We start from the raw sequence: 23,745 nt of genomic DNA on the forward strand, positions 1-23,745 counted from the left end.
CACACACATGCACGCTCAAACACATAACCTATTAGGAAAACAGAAATGATAAATTACCTGTTTTTTAAACACTTTTTGACAACTCCACCTTATCTATCGATAAATACAAGGAACGTCTGTGTGTGTGTGTGCGGAGTGAATATCTCCCTGATATAGTGCCTGATCGACCTGAAACTTTTTTTACAGCGTGCACATGGGCCGATGTGCGCACACACACACACACCCACACCCACACACACACACACACACGGGTGTGAGAGTGCGGCCTGTTCTTTCTGCGTGGTACCATCTTTAAAGATTGTGAGGTGTACGGGAGTTCACCCCGAAGGAGAAGCAGCCTCCGAGTACAGATCTCCCCAACAGAGTATGTACACCTCTTTGTACATCCAACCTTAAAACACAGTCATTTAGCCATAATTGACAACGCTACTTAAGCTCCCACATGAATACATACTTCCGACGAGCACTGTACTAGTTTTTTCAAAAAGCTCAATCACTCCTACTGATGTTGATGGTCAAGTAAAAATTACCGAAAAACAAACTTTTCATTTGGCGGTTTGAAGTTTTTGAAGGTCAAACAACATTATTATTCCATCTTTTCAATTTTTAAAACTGAATCAGGGCTATGAGTGCTTTTCAACCTAAAACGCCACAACATCAGCATTTTCCATACAAATATGATGTTCATGTAACAAGCACTCACAAACAATTGTCCGAACAAGGCTTAGTGATCCTAGGTCAAAGGTTCGGTTCCAGTTCACCACAGGTTACCTGTCCATTTCCTGCAACACTTGCACAGAGTGTGCCGGTCAAGCTAAGCAAACAGTGAAATGCATATGTGAAAACACAGACACAAACACAGACATTTTCATGTCATCTTCCACCGACAGAGCGGACTTCCACTTCACCAAGCTGAAAAAACACATTTAAAGGGTGAACGGGTTCATTTAACTGGTTTCCTTTAAAATAATACAGCCCATGATTTCCATCAGACTGTGTGTGTGTGTGTGTGCGCGTGTCTTAGCAGTGGGGGTTACAGTCGAGTCAATCCTACAACACCTCTTATGTTATTGCACAAAAAATGTAACTTCTAAGACTGACTAACTGCCCTTTTCCTTGGACCTATACTACCTGATTTTTGTGGCAACTTTATAAATGATTAACTGATCATTTTGTTTAGTTGTATGTGTTGCTCAACTTTCTTTGATACTGCACACTCAGACCATCAATTTTGACTAACATTCCACAACAAAAGCTCCAAAGATAAACTAGAGATTAATGTTTTGATTTTTGCATTTAAATTATTACTTAATATTTTTTCTAAAAATGTAATGTGCTACATCATTAAGTGACATATTCTTTTTTAAACGTATATATTTAATAAAGAATTTTGATCTATCCGTCCCATCCCTTCACAATTCTGTCTAGTCCAATTCCTATTACCGAAATGCCTAGAAAAAATAAGTAATCTATACACTCACAAGCAAGAAAGCAACAACAATTAGTGTTAGCAATATAAAAAAGCAGTGTTTAGGCATTGTGGGGAAAAAGTCCCACTCTATAGCACATTAAAGTTAATTACAGCTTTGTGCTGGGACACTTGTACTGGGGCAGGGTTGGTAATTAAAGAACAGGTAAGACATTAACTTGCTTTTGTTAGCCATTAATCAGTGTTTACCTTCAGAGAGCTCACCCTTTGTAATTAATAATCAGCTTGGACAATGAATAATCACCCAGGAGGAAGTTTTGTGTGCATGTGTGTGTGTGAGAGAATGTGTGTCATACGTATAGGGGTTTTCCCCACCAATGGCGGCCGCACAAATCAAACAACTCATCATCCATCTCAGCAAAAAAAAATTCAATGAACGGAGGAGTTTACGCAAGGCGCTGTAAACATATTGTTCCAGCATCATTCATCATACCTCTCAGTCCAATATTGTCTTTTAAGCTGTGGTGGAGGTTTGACAGATAAAGCAATCCCACTATGCAGCCCACAACTATTTCTCCTCCCTCACACCCACTTAAGCACAGAGGCGCACAGACACTGACCGACACACAAAGGGAGCCTCTCCCAAGCAGAGCATTGGATATGTGTTATCTGCACATTTAGACTGTGTTTAGTGTACTGCAAACTGACACATTCCTGCTGATGTACAAGGCAAATGTTTCCACTGTAGTCAAATGACTGTCCTGAATACAAAACTGAGATTGATTTAAAAAAAAAAAAAGGAAAGAAAAAATGAAACAAAAGCGTTTTTTGATTCTGTGATGCATCATTGTCCTTTATCTATCATCCCTATAAGCTGATATACCAGCTTTGCATCACAGATGATGAGTAGCAGACGAGCTCTGTTAGCACTTACCCATACCTCCTTCTGCCAAAGGTCTACAAGCATGTTTAACACAGTCATCATATCATCACTGAACACCCATGGAGGCACGACACAGGCAGACAGGGTAGGAATTAGATGTACAGCGGAAATAGGAGGCAGAACATAAGAGAAGATAAAATAAAAATGTACAGCAAATAAAACCAGAGCAAAAAAACTCTTCTCTCCTTTCAATAATTCTCATCATGTTGCCCATCCTTTTCATATCCATTACTTTGCCACATTATTTGTCTTGAAACATCTTCCTCCATTTACTGTGTTTCTGATCTCATGCCTATTCTCTATAGCAGCTGAGTTGCCCCAGGCTAGGCTCAGTCTGGCTCAACACGAGAGACCGTTTACATAGTGTGACATGTGTCTCCATGTGCGCACACGCACACACACACGTGCAAGCTTTTCTCTGTTGCTGAGAGGTTTTAACTTAAACCTCAACTGCTAACACCTCCACACCAACATGCAGTGAAACAAATAACCATTCCATTGCAACCCTGACAACAGCATTCATGGTAGCAGAAAAGGTTACTTCTGGGATGTGTCTGTGTGTTGAATCAAGTGCTGGGCCACGACGCCCTGACAGCCTTCCCTCAACCTTCTCTCAACCTTCTCACCTCTGCTGCTCCGCTGTGACTCTCACTACAATGGCTGCCGCTACTGAACCCGCCAGGTTGTCAAGGACACAAAGATGAGTCAGTCAACCTTTGAAATCAGAAGCTGACACAAAAAAGACCAGAGACAAGCCGAATTGGCAGCTCTGTTAACAGACTGGAGACCCAGATCTTTTCAGCCCAGTTGAAGAAGCAAAAGTCAATGGAGCACTAGTCAATAGTGCATAGACACTGTGTCAAACAGGTCGTTGGTTGGACAATGTTTGGCATGCCAACAGTTTCAAAAAGGTGACCTTGATATTTTGGCCCAATTGCAGTTTCCTTTTGACTGATAGCAGCTACTAAGAAAAGCGTGAATCCTCAGAGGTAAGAAAAACCTGACATTTGAACAAAAAAATACAGCATAGGTTTTGCTAGATGACATTTGAAGAAGATGATTCACTGGTAGATGTTAAGGCCACCCACACATCTCCATGTGGAACATGTCGTTTCAGAGGACAAGATTAGATAGCAGTGTTAAAAATCTATTCACTGCCATGTGAAGCATGTGTAAGATGACCTACACATTCACTATTAGGTCACTCAGGAGCTTTGAGAATAACAATATCATACAGTGTGACAGTAAAAAAAAAAAAAAACGATGAGAGAAATCCGTATGTGTCTGGACATCAGTACGTCTACAAAAAGTCGCACACTTGTTCTGTTATTGTTTCCTGTTTTTAGGCAAACGCCTGCTTTGCTGCTGTGTGTGTCAGACGCTGTGCAAGTCTGGATGTGCCCCTCTGCAAACATCACAACAATCATCATCTCTTATCAACGTTCATGTTGAGGATTACATCTTTCATCCCTAATCCTACATTAAGGGCACATTCTCATGATGGACGTGACATCATCAAGGCCAGTCAACCGCAGCGAGGGCACAAGGACAGGAACCCAAACACCACAGGAGAGGATTAATGAATACGGGATACAGATGATGAAAAAGGGAGCGGGTGTGACAAAAAACAGCAAAATAGGAATCAACACAAACAGTAAATATGTATGATGTATAAATAGGGCAACATTGGCTTGTTTTGGTTGAAAAATTTTCAGACAATGCCTCTCTTTTGACAAAGATTCACCTCAATCAGATGAAAAAACAATTAAGTTCAACCAGATTACAGTTACTGCATGTGAATTAAAATGTACGACAAACGCACACATGCAATAAGTATACTGCTGACCTGTAACTTATTAGTGAAGAACTTTGCATTGAAGCAGTACAAAATGTAAGAAATAATCTTTCTTAAAATTAGGGATACTAAATTTTATTATCTGTTATAAAACTGAAAATAAGCTATCTATTTTGGTTTTGGGAAAATCATGAAATGTAAGGGGTGTAAAACCACATGCAAACGAATAGAACTAACTAAAAAACTCAAATGGAATGAATGGATTCACGAGAAGACATGTCAAACTCAAGTTCCAGATGCCAAATCCAGCATCCAATTTGGCCCACAGGAGAAAGTAAAAATGACAGAGGAAACAATAACAATTGTATACATTACCCACTATTTCAGTTGTGGATATCTCAGCCCACAGATTCAATGAAACTCCACCATAATTGCCAGGACTTGCAGTTTTCCCGTGCTTATACCACATGACGGCAGTCATTTTTAATCGCATATTGTTCTAAAGAAATTAATTTTTTTCTAAAATCTTACAATTTCCCTCAAAATATTCCACAAAATTGGCCACAAAATGAAGGAAATTTAACGTGAAGATCCTGCAGGGAATCATATCTGTCACTTATTGCTTGGATATTGCCGGTGCCTTTCATATTTTATATATCATTTATACTTGGAAGTGCAAGCAAGGGCAAAATAATGTTAAAATGACTTATTTTTCTGCCAAAAATCTGTGGCCCACTTGAGAGCAAACTGGTCTGTATTTGGTCCCTGAACTAAAATTAGTTCGACACCCCTGTGACATAATTTTTTAGTATGCTCCTATCACAACATGCCTAAGAAATCGACCCATTCACCTGCTACAAGTCTAGCTTTTACATCTGAGAGAAAAACACAAGACCTATTACCTTTTAGCCTCATTAAAAATAAATATATCTGTTTACACAAGCACCCACACAATACACTATATGCCCCCAAACAGAGCCAGCACTACCAGTCAGCTTGCTCCACTGGTTAGGGTGTTAGAACAGAGTAAGAAAACCAAAAAAACATGTGTTTGATACCTGCAGAGACTCTGGGACAGTCTGGGAGCATGGTATTCAGTGGCGTGTCCAAAGGCTCTGGGCTGGATACCCAGTTACGACAGTGCTGTGAGGGAGAGAAAAGAGACCAATTAAACCCACGGGGAAATACATTGTTTCAAAAGGCATTGGGAATGGCTAAATTATGGTCACTTGTGACATAAAACCATCATGAGCACTAAAATAAAATAATAATAATGCACTCTCGACTGTAAAACCCTTCAGAACTAAAAAGACATTGACTATGCTGTAGATGTCTGTAGTGAGATTAAAACTGCAGAACACATTTTAAGGTGGGTGAACAATTGCAATCATGTATTTAGTTGTAGGCTTCATATGACAAACTGTTAGTCACATCATTCTTCCAAATCAGTCAGGTTACTCCGTTTCAGGCACAGTTTAGGTTATTTTAGTGAAACGTCCTTGAGTTTAAGACCAAATAATCACAGTGAGAGAACTGGGATCCAAAAGATCCGGAACAGTTTTAGATTCAACTCATTTAGGCGAGTTTTTTTTGTTTGAAACATACTTTGACAAGTTTGTATTAAAAGGTTAAAGTCTAGAGGCTAAGAGAGAGAAAAAGCCCGTAGAGGGACAGGTTGGGAGGACAAGGGGTGATACGGTAAGTAAAAAGGAGCTACTTCTACCAATGAGCGAGGTGGGGGAAGAGAAGGAGGGAGATGACAGAAACAAGCAATTAAGAGCTCTGTGACATGTTGCTCAGACAGCTTGGCGTTTGTTTGTGGTGGAGAGCTGAGGCCTTCTACCACGGAGGATCAGTGGGTGCCCTGGGGGAGGGTGTCTGCCCAGCTTGCTGACCCATAACCCCCTGCAAACACCCCTTCTCCTCTCAAACCCCCTTAGCTGACAACTCCACTGTCAGAAAGAAGAGAAGACCTCTTTATCATTTTTTCTTTCTTGCTGTCTTCATCTTTCTGTCCGTGTAGCACTTTCTCTCTTCACCTACTAATGAAGTGTAATTTGCATGCACTAAAGTTGATAGTACTATCACTAAAATGTAACAACACCTCAGAACAAGGCAGCTAACTTTTCCCAGGCTTTTTGAGTTTAAGTTTATCGGTCAGCAGATGACAACACATCAAAGTGTGTTTTTCCTTTTAGGTTCGACATGGATTGGTATGTTGTGCCTTGTAAGGTCAGTGCAAAAACAAGGGGAAAAGGAGTAAGAGATCAGGGGAGGCGAAGAAGGAATGCTTGGAGAAGACGTTCCCCCAGATAAGATAAAAGTTCAATAGAAGAAAGAGAAAATGTAAAGAGATTAGAATGTGCAGCTGGCGTCCTTCTGAATCACTGCTTATCTACCCTTGTTTACTTTCACCCTGGCCCCCTGACAGCCATTACCGGGTCGTGCATGTTGTGTGTGTGTGTGTGCGCGTGTGTGTGTGTGTGTGCATTCGTTTCTCAGGAGTTCTCTCAAAAACTTGGAGGACTCTGAAGCGCGCACACACCGTTTAGCTCCCCAGCACCTAATGATTCACAGAGTCTATAAAGTGGATTGATAGGGTCGAAAAATCCAACGATATTTTCTATTTACCATGTAGGTACTTACTTCAATCAGTGATTAATTTTAAAAGTATAACCTTTTATTAAGAGATCATTGTTCAACCTAACGATTAGTGTGTCACTACGTTGATATTGTTAAGGGGAAGAAGCTGTGATTTCTCAAGAAGGAGTTTTGCATGCCAAATCCTATTTATTCAGCCAATCTACAAAAAAATCCACAACAGAAATTATTTTGAAATGTAATCCAACAAGTAACCTGATATCTACTTTAGATTCTGGGGTAGAGCTCTATCAATTTTTGGAGGTATTTCCACACGACATTTGTATACATTTTTGTTGACCTTAAGTAGATTTTTTTGAGATCTGAAGTAGTAATTTACATATGTAGGTATTCGCCTGGGGTGTAATACTGCTACTTTTAGAAAAAAATCATGTACTAAAAAAAAACTATTGAAGTAGCTGTCATTCAACATGGGGTGCCCCCTTGTTGAATGACTAAAATGTCTTGAGATATAATTTTTATTCCAATATCCTATTGTTAACCCATATTTGTACATTTTTGTAAAAAGTTGTCATCACAAAAAGTGATTTGCAATAATGTAAACACAGGAAGGACTATAAAAAATGTGAAAACAAAATAAAAATGTAAATTTGCACATTTAGTTATGTAATAAAAATCTCTGGCACATATAACTTTTTTATAGCAAACATTTGATTAAAGAATTATACATTAATATTCTTTGTGTAGTTTTAATTTAAAAAAATATAGTAGCCCTTTGATATGTACCTTATTATACTCAATCAGACATTTTTGCATTTGGATGAAATATGGTTTATCGTTGCACTAAGATAAGCTGGTTTATAAAAAGTATAAGGAGAGTGTTGAGTCGAGGTAAAGAGCAGCGTATTGTGGATATCTGTATTCTTTGCTTTGATCCGTGTGCTCTTCTCTGAGCTTCAGTTTGAGGGCAGAACGGTGCAGAACATCACTGAGGCAGTCGGGCTCCTTGACTGCTACATCAAGTGTCTCATTGTATCGCCTTTAATTCATTCAGTCTGTCTGGAGGAAGATGTCAGCTGGGCTGAGGAGCACTGGGCTGAAGATAGAGGCAAAGGAGGGGAGTCTTTCAAAAGGCCCTCCTCCCTCTTCTACACCTCCAACATAACCACCAATGGAGGCATAGTGGCTGAGGCCTGAATGGATTTGTCAAGGCAACACATGTGCACACAAACTCTTGCATAAATGCAGGCATATACACAACCGCACGCAACACAAAGCCCTAGTGCTGTGGGAGACCGCAGGCATAACAGCAGTCACATAAAGGCAGGGCCTGCTGGCTAAGGATTAGAGAAGGGCGACACGACAAAAGGATGGCACATCACGTCGTCTGCCTCTGACGCATAGCATCACCACTTGAAGCAGCTCGTCCACCGATCAATGGAGCCATTGAACTAAAGGGCGACAGGGAAACAAACATGTAAACAGATTTGACTCCCCCCCACACCACTACCACCCTGCCGCTGGGTATGTGTTTCTCTTTGTGTGTTTTGATTTGTGCTGCATATTGACACATACATGTGCCCAGGCGTACACTTTGAAGAGCATATTTGCAAAACGCAATGCATTCCTCAAGCACAAATCAACATCTACTGTATGTTACACAGAACACAAGTGGGATCTAAAGTGTTACAACTAACATAAAACATTATTTGCAAGTGTAAATGACAAGAAAGAGTAAAACTGTCATTCTACCTGTGAGAAATGGTGCAAAAAGCCACTTTTATTCTCCAAAATACTTCCCCACCTGTTGCTCATGAATTTATGAAAACTACATCAAAACCCTTCAGACAGGAACACCATCATAACTCAACTGTATAAATGTAGTGTGGACTCAGAAGTCCTACTACATAAATTAAAAAAAGATGAGATGTACAGTATACAGTAGGAGAAGAATAAAGATCTTTCTAAATGAGGGATGTCTTAAAGCTGCTGGAAATAATTTAAAAAAAATCCATAGTATTGGCCTCATTGATCAATAAACCAAAGATAATTTGCTGTAATAAAGATGTAAAAGGTTAACATTGCCACTTGAAAGTTTGTTTTCATCTGTCGTGTAAACACACAGCTGACATGTGTTGCACATAGCATTGGAGACAAGTGCATAGAAGTGTGTTTACTTCATTCTGATATCACAAGGAATACCAGGAACAAACTAAAACAAAAAAGGTGTCAAGTTAAACCCTTTCCTCCTTGTATTACACATGCAACCAAGGTAAGAATGAAGTAAAAACACTTCTATGCATCTGTTTATGGGATTCCACATCCCACAATGCAATGTGCAGAACTTTTCTGAAAGTGTCAATTAGATTATTTTCTGTGGAGACCGACACAAACTTTTGCGAGACATTTTCAAATTTTTCCTTTCTTTTTGGAATAAGTGACATTAGACTCATTGATCTATGAAGCAAACTCTATGATTTTATTTAATGAAAATATAGCATTGGTAGCAGCTTTAAATAACGTACAACTGACAAATTGACTTGCAATTAGACCATTTGACCATAAAATGCTGTGTTTTCGCCTTTTCTGGGTGGTAAAATCCTGCTTCACCCCTGGCCTTTCTGTTGTGGCATTAATAGTTTTAATTTAAACTAATGACTAGAAATACTATTGGTGCAAACTAGCAGCCATGCTTCTATCAGACAACACTAAAACTGCTATAGCTACAGATATAACCTAAACACACAAATGTGACAAATAATGCCAATCCATAATTAAGATTTTTCTAAGTAAAAACAGACATACCTAACAGCTATAGGACAGTACGTTCTCACAAAGTATTTCTGAGTATCAATTCTATGGTGCTCTCTTTCTGTCGCTTCTCCACATCCTCCAGTAGCTGTATAATCCCCATGGATTAGAATGGTTTATTCATGACCATAGTGTACTCTGTATCAGAGTGCTTGACTGTGTTTGAGTGTGTGTGTGTGTGTGTGTGTGTGTGTGTGTGTGTGTGTGTGTGTTTTGGGCAGGCCACTAGAGTGTGACAGCAGGCCAGCACAGTGACAGGAGACACCTTGGAGACTGTGACAGGCTACCAGCTGTACACCATCATTTGGATTTCTCTCCCTCAGTCACTTCTCCTCACTATGCGACTCATCTATCTCCACACACGTCTCTTCAGCCCCTCTACCCTATCTGTATTCGCTCCATTCATATTGTACCTGTCTTATAGTTTTCTTTTTCCCACCACTCTACCTTGGAGGTTTCTCAGTAGCAGTCACCTAGATTTAAATAATTAAACGTCTTTCATACTTTATTTCTTAACCTTATAGGTCTACATTTTTTCCTGTCATCTTACCTACACTTGGTATTTTGTCTCCTTGCTGTGACGTCACTTGCCCTTTGTCAGACCCATCTGGCTGCTATAACCTAGCTCAGCAGGCGATGATCTTTAAATCTCATCTTCGCCCTTATACTCTTCTCATCGCTTCATCCCACCATCCAGTGACCTCTGGAACCCCGAGGACTGGAATTATCCCCGTCTGAGGACAACAGAGCCGTGCACAGCTGCATTGCTCCCCTCACAAGCATTCACACGTATGGGCACCTGACTCTACCAGGCCAACACTGGGCTTTAGTAAAAATGTATCACATCTGGGTTGCTTTTGTTCTCTCTGCATACCTGTATACATACTTAAGTGAATTTTTACATGATATTTGTAGAGCTTTCATTTGGCTGAGCTGTCGGATCAGCAGTCGAGTTTTTAACCAATCAGTACAGAAATATGTATCTTAACATGCTTTTGTGGACTTTCAAGTATAATACATTTGAAAAACATAAACAAAACTTTTCCATTATCATTATGTAAAGAACAGACTTCCCACTTACCGAATGGCACTACGTCACTCCAGCAGGATCTCACAGTGAAAACTTCACCCTCATGAAAATAATAGTTTCGAGTGTCGGACCAGAAATTCTGCATTTTTTTTGTGCTGTGCGACACGACTTTCGTTTTGAATTGCATCTTGTTACAACACTTCATTGAGGGTTTGGGCTATGTTAGCATTAGAGAAATAAGGAAGGGTTATGGCTAAGGTGACAACTGCCATTAAAATGCATCAATTTGCAATAAATAATGTGCCATTCAGCACGTCAACATTAAGAGCTGTACATCACAAATAAATTGCAGTCTGCAAGGTACAATATTTTTTGTGATAAACTATATAATTTGCAGCACATAAAATGTGAGTAAATCGTGTTGCCACACTCAAAAAGTGAATCAAAGTTAATTTCGTGTTGCTGTCACAAACTTAATGAGACTGGACTGGTCAATAATGTGTCCATGTTGCTTGTGTGTCAAACGCAGTACAAACGTGTACAGTCATTTATATAAAAATCAGAAAACCAAGGCCAACTTCAAAGACTATCATTTGATTATCATTCTAGGTAAAAACACAAGGGAACGCTGACCTTGTGGTGAAACTGCTGCACATGTTCTTTATTGTTTCTTTTTGAAAATCGCAGAGTAAAGTATAAAGTCGCATGCTGACCCGATACACCATCTATGCTTGAAATCTTACAGTAAGTGTGCCATGCAGTTTAGGTGAACTGATCTTGGAATTTTTTTTTCTATCAAAATCATCCAACAGATGCTAGAATATTAACAATAAAAGTACATTTGTATCAATAGACAGCATTAATATAACCAAACAATATTTAAAAATAGTCTTGTAGGTGTTTTCTTAGCTAAAATTAAAACATGAAATAAAGATCAATAAAAACATGTCTTAAACTAATAGATAATCCAATATTTGTGAAGTCAAAAAAATATTGTCTTTTTTATTACAGCACTTTACTGTATTGGTATAGCATATCGTTGAGAACCAAAGGCAGGGGAACATGTAAGAATGGTAAAAGTGAACAAATCACTGACAAGGGCATACAAAAGTGAATGTATTCCAACTGTTTGCTGTTAATTAGGCTCCTTAGGACTGGACATTAAAAGGTAATAGATATTTTATTGTTTAGGGTGATGCAATTGATAGAAATCCACCTATTATGTTGTTTCCAATGAATCACCAATAGAAAATAAACAAGAATAAAGAAATGAGAAGAACCTTGAATCCCTTACATGTAAAGAAAAAGAAAAACACTCAGGTTCTCAGACAGGATTCAAAAACAAATTAAACACACACACACGCACACGCACACACACACACACACACACACACACACACACACACACACACACACACACACACACACACACATCCAATCTACACACAATGTAGAATAACAGAAAAGGCTGCATTTAATGTTAAGGGATAAAAAGGAATTGGTCACACAGATAAAGGTATGGTTGGTTTGGGGTGTGTTTGTGGACGAACATGTATGTGAGGGTGTGTGACATTTGCATCTCAGGCTCTCTGGCAGCTTCCGTCAGTGTTGGTCCTCATCTGTATGTGCATATTGAGTGAGCCCAGGTGATGCATATGGCACAGAGGTCACACCAGAAAGGGCAAATGCTAAAATGAAGCTAACACAATGTGCACGTGCATTCTATCTCACATGCTCGGCCATAAGCACACTTTGCAAACGGTTGAAATCTCACAAAAACTCTGCACAAACCAGCTGTGGCTAGACACACGCGAGAACAAAGGAACACACACAGGCACAGGCAGAAGTCAGGGTGAACAATGGAAATAAATCCAGACAAATAAATATAAACATTAAAGACAGCATGCAAGACTCCATAAGCAGGATCTGAAAAACCTGAACTGCATTTTAAAGTAGAATTTACATGCTATGATGAGAGTTTAAGATGTCGACCTTGTGTGGTGTAGGGTGTCTCTGCTTGGCTAGCTATCAGAGTAGTGTTTTTTTGTGTGTGTGTTATTTTACCTCCTGCATCCAGTTCTTTGTGCTCATGCTGGTCTCTTGTAGCCAGATGTTGTGAGCAGAGTCAGTCAGGGCTACGGCACAAACTTTGTCCTTCACCTGCATTTCTCTTTGATTCATCTGCAAGACACAGTCAACAAAAAAGTGTCCTTAAAAACACATGATAATGCTTCTTAGTGAAGAGGTATTTTCTCTTGCATACCCATTTGATTGTTATTTGCCTGTAAAACAAAACAAAAAAAAAAATATTCTCTTCTTTGTATGCACTGCTAGCTTTCTTCTTGGACAGAGACAGGAGAGACAGTGGACAAATTTATGTGAAGGATATAGATTCGACCTGCTGTATAACAATGTTATAAAGTGAAATATGAAAGAACCAGCTTCACTATAGCGTGTCCTTGTCACATTCTGTGCAAATGTCCGTCCTTGTGCATGTTCAAATACCTTGGTGGCCATTCTTAATACTTCTTCCCTCCGCATGTCACAGAGAACGTGGCCTGTCCTCCTATTCCCCTCTGAATGTCAACGCAAAGGAAAATGTCACACAAAGGACTTGTTACTGCACAGCAATGGACTTCCCACACCACTGGTCTTACCTCAAGGAGCACTATAGCTACCCTTGAGAAGGGTTGTTTAACACCGCTTTGCCTCGAGATAAAGCAGGTAGAGAACAAAACGGAACATTCAACAATAGGTTAACAATCACTTAGAGCACATTTCTTTATGAAACTGAGAGCGCAAGTGGCAAACGCAATAACAAAATACGGCACACTTTAATAGGAGTCAGGAATACAAATGGCACTGCTGTTATACAGAGCAAGATTTTAGATGCATTAAAATTTCATTTTAAGAGTCAAATAGAGAAAAGAGAATCATTGTGCTGTTAACTCCTGACTGAACCACTCTAAGATTAAGACGGACTATGAGCTTTAATGTGACATTCAAACATACGGTTATACTGTAGCCAAGTTAGACTAGGTTGGATATTGGCTTATATATTAAGGAAAAAAGAGTCAGAACGACGAGAAATGGGGAGTCCAAGTGTTGATTTTTAGGCTTTTAAGAGCAAAAAGAGCAATTATTTCTGGATGTTCTATTAACTGACAGTGAACATTTGAAAATATCCACTGATGCAAATCCATCTACCGTAAATTACACTGTGGTGTATGGAGAGAAAAACCCCAAAAACCAATGAATCTATAAAGGCACAAGTACTCATGCGTCATCCGGTCAATAAGAATTCTATTGGAGCCTAAAGAAAAATTGAGACGACTAAACTACAGACCTGAACGCAAGAAAGAGACCTCAACTGAGGGCAAAAAAACACAGGCAGACATGTATGTCCACACAAACGTAAAAATCAACGTCATACACACAATGTGCTCCAGTCCCTCCTAATCCACGGTTGGTTGAAAAGCTTTTGGCAAAATTGGACCCATGGGAGCCGCAAAGTGAACCTTTTAAAACGGGAGGTGTCAGTCAACGTTTTGTTTCCTGGTGCTATAGTCTCATAGCCGGGACAGTCTATGAGAAGGCGGCTCGCAGAGAGTCGAGGGCAGCAAGAGGTGAACCAACTGCATTAGAAAATTAAAGAACGTTACTGACAAAAACACATTATTAACAGTTTCACAGAGGCTTGATGAACCTCTGTGAGCTTAAAGTGTATTTTATTAATAATTTATTCTATTCTAATAAGGAAACCATTTAATAAACAAACATAATTGTGTGTATTTTGCACACATTTACAGTGGCTCCTTTTAAATCATGGCCATATATATCATACAACTCAAAAACAACATAAAGTTATCGAGTTTACTTGGCAACCATAACAATTATTTTCCAACCTGCCACCAACAAAAGATTCTTAAAGCTTTCTTCATTCAAGGTGTTGTTGATTCATTAAGGTAACAAACAATTTACACATCAATGGAAGCAAGCGATAGAAAGAAAGTGTTGGTACATGCACAAGATTACAACAGGTGAGAAGAAACTCATGTGAGTGACAGATACCAACAAAGTAGACAAAGACAATTGTACAGCTGGTAAGGTGGGAGTGATCCTGTTTCTATAAAGAAACCATGAAGCAAAGTAAGAAAACTTTTTAGATTAAAAGACTGTTGAAAAGTCATTAAAACACACAAAACTCTGCATATCTGATAAATCAAGTACAATTGTTTGTTTAAAAATATAGAACAATAAAAATGACCTCTATTTGAATATTATTCAGTTACATTTTGCATTAAGGTCTCTGTTGTATTGTTACAAATTAAAAATTTTTACACTAACATGTTTCTTGGTTCCTTATATCAAAAAAATAAATCAATAACTAACCAAACGAAGTCTGCTTTCCAGAGACTATCAATCATTCCCTCAAACGTGTGTTGCTGCACACACACAGTTTGCTGTGGTACGAGCAAGTTTAACAGGTCGACAAAAAAAAGTCTCCAGGAGAGAATTCTGTGTGGCTTAAAACCTCAATATTCTTGGCATAAGTTGTACCTAATGTTCTACAAGCCACGGCGACAACTGTGGTTAGCTGCATGGAGAAGCACAGTCTAAGCATGTCTTTATCCTAATCTAGGTGGGTGACAGAGTGAGAAACCATACATTGGAACATAAATTTAAGTCTTCTCATCATATAACTCTGAAATTTACAGCACTTTCCTCAAGGCTTTAGATACGATAATGTAAATCAACCCATGTCGCTTCACGATGTAACGGCACAGGCAGCCGTTTTAACAAGCCAACAAGCCAGCTGTTGTGATCAGTCTTGTATTGAGACGGCGTGAAAGGACTGGAACATGTGGAAATACTTGTTGGGCTAAAACCACTGCTCAGATGTTGACACATTTGCCGCTTTTGTGCTGGCCCTTCTTTTAATGTTAAACCAGCTGAACACACAGAATAGAGTTCAAGTGGGTGGACATGTGGGGACTGTGTAATAAAAAAGATGAGAGAAGAACAATCGCAGGAGGATATTACAAGCTTAACGGATAATAAATGTGGTATGTTAAAAGGACAAAACAAAAAAGGAAAGACAGATGAGGGACCCAGACAGATGTGCACTTATGAGAATTGTCTCTATTGTATGAACTATGAACGCTGGATGACTGGCTAGGTTACCAACCTAAGTGTTCTTTTATATATCAGAAGGGTTTGTTTATTACCAGTCTACCATAACGTATATTTCTTCAGATTTAAGTATAAATAAGTGTTAATTATGTGATGATATAAAAACTACCATCTGAAAAAATTAAGATAACATCACTTCCCCCAAAAAAAAAGGCACATCCGCTAATTGAATATTATTGTGAATATGCTCTTTACAAAAATGACGCCCCCCCCCCCCCAAAAAAAAAAGTTTTTTAAAATAAATTAAACAAAACTATCAAAAAAATAAAATAATAATAATTTAAATCACGTTTATTATAAATCTTTGCTCAAAAAAGTGAAGTCATGGCCAATGATGCAGCCCCACACCTACAAACTTTATATGAACTTTAAAGTACTTCTCTTCCTTTTACCCCCGCTTATAAACATATCCCGATTGCTTAGCGGCCAGCCTGGTTGCTATGGAGACACGCAAACATCACAAGGTCTGACCCCCTGGTTGGCACATCAACTAAATCCAGCTTTTCAGATCCTGTAAGAAATCCCCCCTCCCACACACACACCCCCCTGCATTTGAAGCCACTCAAAGACATGCACTCATATATACACACAGAGCTTTCTCTAAACCCTGTATCTTGTACACTGACCTCTCACATGGCCCTTAGCACTGTACAGTGTTCAGCGCATTAAGCTGCTTCCTGCATCAAAGCTGGCTAATTGCCAAACTTTCCGTTGTGTATAATCTTATTTTCAGCGCTGACGGAGAGTGTGATATGCAATAAATGTGCTTATGAAGCGTAAGGGGGGGGGTCATATTAGGCAGGAATGAGGGGGATATTAATCATGTTTATTTATCTGAACGAAGAGTTGAAATAAGCGGCGAGACATAATTTAACAGCATGCTAAGCTAATCTCTAGTTGAGATAAATACTTCATTTCTCTCCTCTCCCTGTGTCGCTCGCTCAAGTCGCGATGCTACTTGAGGGAGCTACTTTAGATGCTACATGTAAACACCAGCAATAATAAAGACAATTATTTAGGCCTTTGATAATTATGTGTCAAAGGCAGCGAAAGCCACTAGATAATTGGGTGAAAACTGAATGGTAATCCACAATGGAGTTCCCTGCAGAGAGACAGGCAGACTCATCCCTAGAAAGAATGCAGAAAGAGAGAAAAGAGAGAAAGCAGGCAAAGGCAGAAAGATGATAGCTCTTTAAGGGGTCTTTCTCACTGTCAGATTGTCAACCTGAAAAGCCACCATTATACACAGTAAGAGTGTGTGTGTGTATGTGTGTGTGTGTGAATGCAGAACGATAAACAGGGGAGGATGAAGTGAGAAATAAAGAAGAGAAAGACAGAAATTAAGTGAGAATGAAAATGAGGAAGCAATGGTGAGGGAGAGGGAAAGTGAGAGGGATGCGCGCCCCATGACGATGCCAGTCAGAGATGATGTTTATATTGTGGCTGTGCCATGCGCAGCCAACGTCCACAGATAATCTATGACTACCCACTGAGCACTGAAGCACTGCTTAAATATTTGATTGATTGTCCCATTGCTGCCAGGGAATAAGACAAGAGTGTTGGACAAGCCAGGAAACTGGAAAAAAAAAAACACATAGAAAAATGACACGCGCACACACATGGTCAAATAGAAGTGTGACAATATCTCGATACGGCGATATATCACGATATTTTTCCGCACTGTCGATTATCGATATGCTCCGGCTAGGTATCAATTTTTTTTCTATTTTTTTTATTTATTTTTTTTCCAAAACCTTTTCTGCTTTTCACTAAAATGTGCAGGTATGTCTTCACAGAAATTTTGTCACTGTTTGTTGAAGGAACCAATACATTGTTTACTGGAATATTGCACTATAATGGTGTCACTGGTAAGAAAGACCCTATTTTTTGTTTACAGAAAGCACTATTGGAGATACTTATTTGTTTACATTGGTACGTTGACACTTATTTACAGAAATGTTGCACTAAAATAGTGTCACTGTTCATAGGACACTTTCAATTTATTGTCTTTCAGAGATATAAAATAAAAATTGTATTTTTTTCAATTAATCTTTTTTCTTGTTATGTCAGATTATCGTAGATTGATTTCTGACCAATATATCAATAATCGCAGTATCGTCATATCGTGAGATAATCGTTATTGTGAGCTTTGTATTGCGCATCGTATCGTGAGGTACCCAGAGGTTCCCACCCCTACGGTCAAACGCTACACAACATCACTAGTGCATGAGGCCGAAACAAACATTCAAAAACATGCAAAAAGAGAAAAGTCGCACACTGAGCAACGACAGTTGGACGGGAGATCAAAGATAGGCTGATGACCTCGAAAATATGTTGTTTTTTTAAAAAATCTCATCACAATTCAATCTTCTAAAGTTGAGGGTGTTGTAGTAAATTAGGGTCATTAGTCCATGGCATCTTAAAGCTGTAAATAATGTAGCGTATTTCTGCATCTATGAATGTCTCTGCTGGTATATTTTCATTAAAGTCAATCCAGAAACTCTAGCTCTTTGGTTCCTGCCTCTCCACAGGATTTTACTCTTAAATTACCAAGCGGCCCACCACAGGGACGTTGTGTGTGCAAGTCACACCTACATGTGATTTTGTCATACTAGCAACTGATCAGGTCACTGAGGGGTGGAAAGGATTTGGAATACAGCAGCCTGTGACACACATTAACAATAAACACTTATCCTTGTTCATCTCTGGCTGTGAAAACACAGGCAGTTGGCGCCCCACGCTCCAACACCCTCCACAGGAAGAGACAACACCAGCGCTTCCTGTGGCTTTGAAGCAGCGGTCTCAGGTCCCCCGTCAGTCCCCAGTTTCCTTTGTCTTAGCCACAGGAAGGAAGCCCTCTCTAGCACGAGGCCACATGACCCCAGGGACCATAGCAGAGTGTGTTTGTGTCTGCAACCTTTAGTGTAGTTGGAGTGTGTAGCGTTTTTACTCACTGAGGTCACATGCATTGAGTTGCTGGGTTTTCCCCCAACTGACTCTCCAGTGCATGAACTGTGGTAGCAGTACAAAAAAAGCAAAGGACATAGGAAGAAAGTGCAATAACCTCCCCCACGCTTTTCTTTTTCCTCCCATTGATGTTTACAAAAGTGATAATAGAGAAAAGATGATAGAAAAAAAAAAATGACAGATGGTGAGGAAATTAAGATCACAAAAAATTGCTAGACTATATGAAACAAGGAAGTGGTATATCTTGAGGAGGTTTCGGAGTTTACATAAACACAAATTGCACACACTTGTACATATACAGACACACAACGACACACCGCAACATCAGTGGGGGCTATGAGGAAAAGGAAGGCCAATAAATATTTACTGACACAGCAGAGGTGGAGAACAGTCGTCCACCGGTGGAAACAAAAGGCAGAGGATGAGGAGCGGCGTGCCAGGAAACCTGCCGGCTGCGGGCGCAGCGCCCTGCTTGTGCCCGCATTGTGAGACGGGAAAGGGAGGACGTTGGAGAGAATGAGACACAATTGCAGGGTGGTTATACTGAAGGAGGGAAAAAGAATGGGACAAATGGGCTTTTGGGTAATAATTATAAATGACTTTTTTTGCTGAAAGCAACAGTTGCATACAAAAGATAAAACACAGTGTACCTAGTCCTTTCAAAACTTAGTTAATGTTAACTAATATAGTATTTTATTTTATAGTTTTTCTAAATCATTTGTATTTGTTTTCTCTTACTGTATATTAATAAAGAATACATTTAAAAAAAAATAATAAACAAACCTGTAATAAAGACTTTTTTTTTAAGACTGGTGGTGCAGTTAAATAAATCATACCTGATTAACTAAGAAAATAAAAGAATAGTTACTTCCTTACTATGACTGCACAAAGGCAAAGTCCTCCAACATGAGCTCCCAACATTTTGATTGATTTCGTATTGTGACAATAAAGAACAAGCAGCGGCCGTGTTCCCCTGATGTATTCACTTAACCATATTGACAGACGAAGGAGTAAAATAGCTGTGTTTATTGTTTAGGCATTACACTTAGACAATGGCTCATTATTCAACCGTATTATCACGACATGCTGACGACAGGCAGTTGGAACAAAAAGATCTAAACCAGCACCATCCAGGACTAGGTCTGGACATCTCTGAACTGTAATGGAAACGCAAAAAGAGTTACTTGTACACTTTTGGACAAAGTCTCGGCTTTCCCTTTACGGTTTGCCTTCTCTCTACTCCTCTCTCTGGGAAAGTGATTCCTTCTTGTCTTTCTTCCTGTCATCCACCCCTCCGGCAATGCTGTAAAATAGAAACCTAACCTCAATATTTTCCCTGACGGTGCTGGGCCTTGCTGGCCCATTAAATTTCCCTTCCCATGTGTCAGCCTGCACATTTCCACCATGAAATGTTCGTATAATTAAACTTTCTTAATGATTTATAAGCTATAATAATAGCCATAAGTATTTTAGAGCAGGTTAAAGGGACAGCCTTTAAGTGCACACTGGAGATGACACTGTTTTAACATAGTTCCGGATGGTTGATTCTCAGCTGGAGACTGGGATGGATAGGGTGAGAGAGCCGGATGGACGGAAGGAGGGAGAGAATGGAAGAACCTAATAAGGGTGGGCAGAGGAGGAGACTGTTGTAACTCGGGGTGAAACTGACTTTGAAGAAAAGCAAACGCTCCCTGAATCCCTGGAAAAGAAAGGACCGCTTAACATAGACAAAACAGAAAAAGACACACATGTAGAGCAGGCAAAGGCAACAACAGATACGGACTAAAACAAACACATAGCAGAAGAGAGGCAAGATAGACACATCTAAAACCCAAACTGTGATTTTACAATATTTACAAATAAATCAGATGTAAAATAGATCAATTTGATACTTAATAACAGCTTTATAATCAAGGCCCATCATTTCATACAACTAAGTCCCAATTCTACACACACCAACAAAATTCACTATCTGTATCCAAAGCTACATTACGTGTCAAACCAAGGGCACAAATACACACGCGCACCCACATGCGTGCACACAGATGTTTGCTCTCTGCTGCTGTTGCTCTGATGGCGAGTGTGATATGATTGCCACTTAGGAAATCAGTGTGTTTTCACACCACTCTCAGCTCTGCCAAAGCTAATGTGTTAAATATCCATTGGGTACTGCTGTCCATTTCTAAGATACACACACATACTGTACATAGCTTTGGGGGCTAATAAACATTGATTTTCTCCACTAACCGTTTCCAAAATCAGTATCCAAGCCAATGTTGCTAAATTAGGGTGAAGTGAGAAAATCTCAAGGAGCTACGATGAAGCTATGAACTCACTTTTTCCTTCTAAATCTGTTGTAAAGATTTTGAAATACAGCTAAATTTAATCAACAGTTTGGCATTTTCACCAGATTATTTTGTGAAAAAGTTGATTTTTTTTTGGTTCTCTTTATAGTTTTAGACTGATCAGATGCTCACCAACAAATATATCAAATGAAGGATGGAGGTAGTGACACAAAGCAACCAGAATAACTGACATTATTAAATGGTCTTTTTAAAATATGAAATATGAAAGGGAAAATAAAGTTAAATCAACAGAAAAATCTCGAAACATTGTATGTTTGTGCCCTAATTTTGTAAGCGTTGGTCCCTTTACATTGTCGTTAATCATCAAGAAGTTGCAAAAAAGTAGAGGAAATAAGAAAAACATCAGGAGAGGAGAAAACAGTGTGAATGAAAGTGACAAAGAGAGGGTTCCTCTCGTCACTTATCATCTTCCTCTACCTCATATTTGCCCGTCTCCTGTGCCGTGGGGCAGGGAGAAAAGAAAGGGGCCTAAAATGTTTAAAAAAAAAAAAAAAAAAAAAAACCTCTGTGAACCCTTCAGTACTCAAAGGAACGAGAGAGCGAGGGAGGGAAACTATAGAAGGCCAATTCAAATTAATGGTAATATATAACAATCTAAAATTACTTCTCATTGCCACGAGCCATGATTTCAAACAGCTTTTTAACAAGAGGAAAGATGAGTCAGAAAGAGAAACAGAAGGAAAAGGGGGTTGAGGCCATATAACAAATTGGACAGGCTGGGGGACGCTACAAGTTAATTTGCCTCATCATGTAAAAACTTTGTGATACTCTAGGCATATTCACTTAAACTGTTATTTCTTCCCCAAAGTAATTAAGACGTAAGGCTATAAGCTTAAAAATAACACTAATGCAGAGCTTCAAAAATACAGTGGCAGTTCAATTACCCAATTTAAAAAAAAAAAATCTAGAGTATTAGAGAGCTTTTTGGAAGTGAACTAAAAAAAAATAAAAAAATATATTGTTTTTTTTTTTTTAACAAACTTCAGAATCAAAAGTGACACTGTCAAGATTAATAGCATAGGAATACACAGATAACCTTATTTTAGGATGCAAGGTCTTTTTGAAAAAAAAAAAGTTTAATTAACAGTGTTATTTTAATAATGCAGTTTCTAAAATAAAATGCACAACAACCACAACATAATGCATTTAAAAGAAGTATGTAATGTAACTTGTAATATTAAAAAAAAGAGTTAACACGAATTATTTTCAAGTGATATTGTTGATTAAAAGCAAACCTAAGAGGGGGATGAGATGCACATACACGCATACATGCACTAAGAGAAAAGATGCCAGCACTCACAATCTGTTATAAAGCATATTATTAATCTTATAAAAAAAAGCAATTAAATCAAAGTGGTATAGAGCCCGGAGCTATGAGGACTGTCAATTCTGCTGGAAATGCCACAGTAGATTACTGTTGGGTTTGTGAATTCCATGAACCCTTTTTTGATTAGGGAGTCAATTATTTCCTATTACCGAAGATGCTATTTCGGAAGAGGACCTTGTCAGTCAATCACGCAAAAAAAAAAATAGTCCTCGAAAAAGAGTGAAGCGCTGCTAAAGAGAGAAGAGGTGGAGACGGGTAGGGGGGGTGGTGGCGGGTGACGCTGACCCTTTTTCCTATCAAAACTACTGCTTATAGAGAAATTACCTTTTAAGTATTCCACCTCTGTCAGGTCTTTGTCAGCCTATGATAATTAGGGCCTTCAGTGGGATGCTTTTCAAAAGAAAATATATTTATTAGTTTATCTGAGAGGAAGGCATTTACCCACAGCTGAAGGTAAGTTTGAACGTGGTGATTATCTTGTCATTTTTAAAATGTTTTTTTTCTGCGTGTGCAGTAGCCTAGAGAGTGTTTGTGTGTGAAAGGGTGTGTGCATGCCAGTGGCAGCATCACTGATGGCAGGTAATGTGCTATTGTTTGTTTAGTAGTGTTATTGGTCAGGTGCATGAGCATTACTATATATAAAATACATTAATTTGCTTTTGTGTGTGTGTGTTTGTGTGTGTGTGTGTGTGTGTGTGTGTTTCAGCTATTTTCTGCGCCCTGATGGTTGAGCACTCAGCATTCCTCCCGTCCTCTTTGTTCAGTGTTGGGTTTGACACCTTTAAACAATACCAGCGTTTCACTTTGCCCAGCCCCAACCCACAACCAACCACACACTGCATGGATGGGAGCTGCCAATTAGCACTATCAAACACCGCTCGTCAGCTGTCTGCTTACCATAAAAAACAACAATCCAAATCAATCAATTCAGAATTTCCTTCAAAAAAAACTATGAAATTCATATGTAGACTTAAGGATATATATCAGAAGACATCATCCCTAATCATACGGTACGGATCAACAGCATAGAAATGTAAAGAAACCTATAGTAGCACTGCAATAGCAATCACAACCGCAGCGGTGTTAATCTTAACCTCCAACCCTTTAAGTAGACACAAAGACCTACATTCTCTTATACTGTGGAGCTCATCCTTGACCTAGTCCACATGCAATCGATGTTGCTTAGCTTGAATGTTTGACTTTTAGATAAATGAGCACTTTATCTCAATCTTTTCTCTTAAAAGGGTTCACTTTCTCTTTAGTTTTCTTTTTTGCCTTTGTCT

The 23,745-nt window shown here is 39.0% G+C and overlaps 1 protein-coding gene across 2 annotated transcripts in view; it reads right to left on the reverse strand.

Annotated features, from left to right (window-relative positions):
* Positions 1-23,745, reverse strand: part of arb2a (ARB2 cotranscriptional regulator A) — a 159,622-nt gene that overhangs the window by 36,918 nt on the left and 98,959 nt on the right. For both annotated transcript variants that reach the window (XM_028457060.1, XM_028457059.1), the window contains exons 9-10: positions 12,674-12,790; positions 5,226-5,310 (exon numbers count right to left, since the gene is read on the reverse strand). In XM_028457060.1, coding sequence (XP_028312861.1) covers positions 5,226-5,310; positions 12,674-12,790 — 202 coding nt within the window. The remainder of the gene's footprint in view (positions 1-5,225; positions 5,311-12,673; positions 12,791-23,745) is intronic.

This window comes from Gouania willdenowi, chromosome 9 (genome assembly GCF_900634775.1).
Source record: "Gouania willdenowi chromosome 9, fGouWil2.1, whole genome shotgun sequence".
In the NCBI taxonomy this organism is placed as follows: Eukaryota; Metazoa; Chordata; class Actinopteri; order Blenniiformes; family Gobiesocidae; genus Gouania; species Gouania willdenowi.